Source organism: Bison bison, unplaced genomic scaffold, assembly GCF_000754665.1.
Source record: "Bison bison bison isolate TAMUID 2011002044 unplaced genomic scaffold, Bison_UMD1.0 scf7180017864304, whole genome shotgun sequence".
Lineage (NCBI taxonomy): Eukaryota > Metazoa > Chordata > Mammalia > Artiodactyla > Bovidae > Bison > Bison bison.
Genome location: NW_011494876.1, coordinates 16,845,532 through 16,850,377, shown reverse-complemented (window position 1 = coordinate 16,850,377; position 4,846 = coordinate 16,845,532). Strand labels below are relative to the sequence as shown.

The 4,846-nt window shown below is 62.3% G+C and overlaps 1 protein-coding gene across 1 annotated transcript in view; it reads right to left on the bottom strand.

The window, feature by feature from the left end:
* The window catches only part of PLXNB1 (plexin B1), a 30,182-nt gene that overhangs the window by 20,856 nt on the left and 4,480 nt on the right, over positions 1-4,846 (bottom strand). Inside the window, exons 2-6 of the mRNA XM_010851967.1 lie at positions 3,611-3,663; positions 1,838-2,950; positions 696-878; positions 247-375; positions 20-120 (exon numbers count right to left, since the gene is read on the bottom strand). Coding sequence (XP_010850269.1) covers positions 20-120; positions 247-375; positions 696-878; positions 1,838-2,944 — 1,520 coding nt within the window. The 5' untranslated portion in view covers positions 2,945-2,950; positions 3,611-3,663. The remainder of the gene's footprint in view (positions 1-19; positions 121-246; positions 376-695; positions 879-1,837; positions 2,951-3,610; positions 3,664-4,846) is intronic.

Here is a 4,846-nt window from a genome sequence, read left to right as displayed (position 1 = left end):
GGGGGGGACGGGCACTGACCTGCCGAGGAGCACACACCACCCACAGTATGGGTCCCTGTGAGCCAGGCAGGACACACAGTCCAGGTGCTGAGCACAGGAGGCCACGGGAACCTTGAGAAGCTATAGCAGCAAAGAAGATTTGAGGCCAGCGATCCAAGTGCCGGCAGCTCACCCACATACAGGGCCCTGGTTCCCTCAAGGACCCTCCCAGCTGCCACGCCCTCCCTGGGGGCGCCTGGCACTCACCGTGCTCTGAGTCATGACATACAGGTGCTTGAAGGCCCCATCAAAGATGAGGTCTCTGCTCACCGCAGACCCCTGCTGGACGATCTGGGTGGAGTACGAGTGGCCATCGCTCCCTGGGCCCAAGTAGACCTGAGATCAGAGACCACAGGGTCTGAGGCCCAAGGCCCACCCTGCTCGCCCCAGTAAAGCAATTTACAGGTAGAATTTCCTCCTAGGCAGTACAGGTCATTACCACCCAGCCCCGGGGTGGGAGTGGGGGTATCACGGGTAAATGCCATCCGGCCCCAGAAAAAGGAACACAGGTCATCTCCCCCAGCCTGGGGCCAGAGATACATAGATCTCACGTCGCAGCCCCAGGGGGTCCCAGGCATAGCTCTGTCCAGGCTGGGTCCCCAGCAGCCCATCCCTTCCAGTTCTGTGGCAGGGCCCAGTACCTCCTGTGGACTCACCCTATGCAGCTGCCCTTGACTGTCGCCCAGGAAAGCAATGGTATGTCCATCTTCCACAGTGATTGCCACAGCTGTTAGCTGGACCCCCGGCCACTCCAGAACCGGCGTGGCTTCCAGGGGGACACGGCTGGCCATGGGGCTGGGCGTGTGGTCTGAGCCACAGGGATACGCATCCAGGGTGTCCTGCAGACAGCCAGAAGCCCAAGTTAAGCCCTCCCCAGATCCCCTCCATCCTCCCTAAACAACCCCATCCCCTCTCCCAGCATCTCTGCCAGTTCTTGGCTCTCCCATAGCCGCATCCTTGGTCCTGCCTCAGTGGCTTCCATCCACAGTCTGCAGCAGCTCCATCACCTCCTGTGATCCCCACATGTCTGGGGGCCCCACTTTCTCCCATCCCTGGCCTGGGAGCTGCTTCCTCCAGTTCATGCACAAGCCTTGCCCTGGACCATTCTTCCAAAACTTCTTCCAGCCTGCATCCTTCTCTCCACGTCCACTAACCTGGGTCCCCTCCCACCTCTCACTGAGTCAGTCTCCCTATATGCAGCTTCTACCCTTTTCATCCAACCTGCATGTGTGCTAAGTCGCTTCAGTCAGGTCCTTCTCTTTGCGACCCCATGGACTGTAATCCGCCAGGCTCCTCTGTCCATGGGACTTCCCAGGCAAGAATACTGGAGTGGGTTGCCATACCTCCTCCAGGACATCTTCCCCACCCAAGGACTGACCCTGCATCTCTAATGTCTCCTGCATTGGCAGGCGGATTCTTTACCACTAATGCCACTTGGGAAGTGTTCGCCCATCCTGAGACGAGGGCCAAACAAGTCTCACCAAGCCTGAACCTCACTTGCCTCTCAAGAAACTTTAAACAATAGAGTCCAGCCTTGCCACATTCTGGGTCCCTGCCCGGTACCCTAGACCCTCAAACACCCTCTCAGTCAACTACACAAATGCCATCCCTTCGGTGCCAGATCCAAGCATAGCCCTGCACAGCTGGCTGTCTGTTCCTCCTGTATGCCACTCTTCCTATAAGGTATTCCTCCATCGCCCAGACACAAAGGAATCACTAAACATCCGCTGACCTGACCAGTAAATGCCTGCCCAGCGGCCTCAGAGACAGGGAAGGGCTGGCCAGTGCCAGGACTTACCACGGGCAGCTGAGCACAGTCAGAGTTGACATCATACTCGATGTAGGCCACCTCCGCCCCATCCTCAGCCCGGCCCTCCTGGGTGTAGCAGGCATCGCGGGGGCGATTAGCAAGGCGATCCACCTCATCCAGGGGGAAGGCACAGAGCGCCGATGCGCCAGTAGTCCCGGCAGCTGCCGATGGGGGCCGGCCCACGCTGGGGGGAGCCGAGGAGGAGAAGGCCACGAAGAGCACCTCGCCCTGGGCCACGTCCGCGGACGCGGCCACTGCCGCAGCCTGGATGAGCCCGTAGCGGCCCCCCTGACAGGCCAGGGGCAGCTCCACGTAGGAGTAGTAGTGCTGATCCCGGAGGCACACGCGGGACACGTAGGCGCGGAAGGCTCGAGACTGAGCCTGCAGGTCCCGCCGAAGGAACAGGAAGTAGGCACTGGCCCCGCGCGCGAAGGCGCTCACGAAGTGATGGCTGTACTCCGAGAGGCGGCCCACGGCGAGCTTGGCCGTCTCCTCATAAGAGAAGGCGGCCTGGGGGTCCGGGGGCTGTAAGGCCCGGGTGGTGATGGGCGGGATGCCGCCCCCTACGCCTCGGCTGGTGTAGCCTCGCCCCACAAACAGGAGGGGCTCCCCAGACGGGCCCTGGGCCACCAGTCCCACCGTGCTGACGGTGGGGTCGTTGGCGGCCACATACTGGGTGTCCCCGGGCCGCTCCGGCCGCAGCAGCAGCTGCCCGAGCTGCCCCAGGCGCCTCTGCTCACAGACCCCCTGGTGTACACTGCCGCACACCACCAGGGCCCCCGGGCTCACCAGGAGCAGCTGGTTCAGGTTGCTGGTGGGCTGCGCCTGGGGGCACTCGTCAGGCATCACAGGGGGCAGACAGTCCCTGCTGTCCAGCACAGGGCCAGTGGACACAGTGGCCTCCAGCTGCAGTTCCGGGCTCAGCTGAAATAAGAAGTTGGTGGCTCCGAGGTAGAGGGTGCCTGAGGTGGGGTCTCGAGCCAGGTGCTGCAGACGCGTACCGTTGGGAGTGAAAGCCGTCGGTGGCGGGGGTTGGAGGCTGAGGACCCATCCGGCCAAGAGCGCCTGGAGGAGAGCTAGGCCAAGGGCAGGCATGGTCACCTGGCAGGGAGACAGAGAGCGTGAGCAGGGCTCGGGCGGCCACCTGAGCCCCATGGGACCACTGGTGAGAAACAGGGCTGTGACACTGCCAAGATGCCCCTCCCAAGACAGCGAGAACCAGGCTGAGATGGCACCGCGCTTACGAGGACCACAGGACCACACATTTGCAAGGGCTCAGCAGACGCTGTCCTGGGAACGTCAACACTGCCTGTTCTCTGTAAGTATCACTCTCTCAGGAGACCGGCAGCCCCCACCCCACACCTAGACTGCCCATTGTCAACACAGGGTCCAAGGGTGAGGGGCTAGAGAGGCAGAGATGCAGGAAACATCCTGCTCCTGGGGACCAGGGCCTGGAAGGGGCAGGAGAGCCAGGGAATGGGAAGAAGGGACCCAGAAGGCCCCTCTGCATGGATGTCGGTTTCCTGGGCAGGAAACGAGAGGGCGAGATCCCATGGGCCACCTGCATGTTAGGGCAGGGCAAGAAGTGGGTGAAGGGCCTTTCAGGCTAGGAATCCAGAAGGGTGATAAGCAGAAAACCAACAGCCCGGAAAGATGAGAGGGTCAAGGCTGCCATGGACAGGGCCTAAACGGCTGGACCCCAGCTTGGAGAGCCCCTAAGAGAGGTGGGAGTCCCACACTTGGGTGTGAGGCCAGGCTCACCTGGCAGGGCCGGCTGGATCAGGAGACAACGGCATGCCCTGAGCGGGAGTCACCTAGCCGGGGATAGAGCAGAGCATGGAGCTGGGGGCTGGGCGGCAGGAACATGGGCCCCCCACCACAGAGGCAGCACAAAGGTACCCCTCCCCGCTGCCCGGTCTGCTAGTGGAGCTGGGCCCAGCCTGGCCCTCAGCCACCAAACACATTCCACAGGGGACGCCTCCTCGGAGCCCATGGAGGGGGAGGGCAGCGGAACCAGGCATCCTCAGGGCCTGGGAAAGGGCAGCTATGGAGGAGTTGAGTGGCCGGTGGGCCCAGTCTGGCCCCCACTTTGGCCCTATCCCCCCTACAGCCCGCCCTCAGCATCTCCCATCCTTGCCCTCTGCCCAAACTCTGCCCTCTCAGGGCACCCAGGTACATGCCCTGCCCACAGGCCCAGGCCAAGCCTTGCCCCAGGCTGCCACCAGCACGTGAGCACACTCATGCTCGCACACACCAAGAAGTATACACACCACCCACCCTGCATGCACACACCAACACCCAAACACATGGGTGTGAGCACACACCTAGATGCATGCACACACTGCCTGTACATACGAGCCAGAGACACATACCCGGAAGCACATCCCACACAAACACACTTACCCACCCACCCACCCAAGACATACACACCACCACCCACATCCTGACCCCACACACACAGACTCACACACACTTCCCTGGTTCGAGCCCTAAGTCCTCAAGGGCTCTGGAAGCCAGGCCATCATCTCTTGCTATTTCCTCTCCTGCAGGTCAGAGCAGAGGGGGAGGTGGAGGGGGCAGGGGGGTGGTCCTAGAGGAAGTCACCAGACGAGTACCCCACATCCCCTGAACCTTCCCAGACCTTGAGGGCCTGCTGTCCTCCAGACCCCCTCCCTGCAGACTCCACCTGAAGCCTGGGGAGACCAGGAAACCATGACACCACCTTGCTAAAACCTGGCTGGTCTCCAGCCTGGAGCACCAGGGTGGGTAAAGCACTGGGGACCGGCAGCGCATCCCAAGCTGTGAGATGTTCTCCCTGCTTGTTTGTGTCCAGGCCACATGGCCCAGCCCCTCCTGCCACCCAGCTGCCAGTCTGCCGGTGCACAGTGCTCCTCCGAGAGCTTCCCAGGGTCCAGGTTGGCTCCTCCCAGCCGAGGCCCCCCTAGCTGGGTGCTCCTGAGGCTGGCCCAGAGGGAGCAGGGCTGGGCGGAAGGCTCG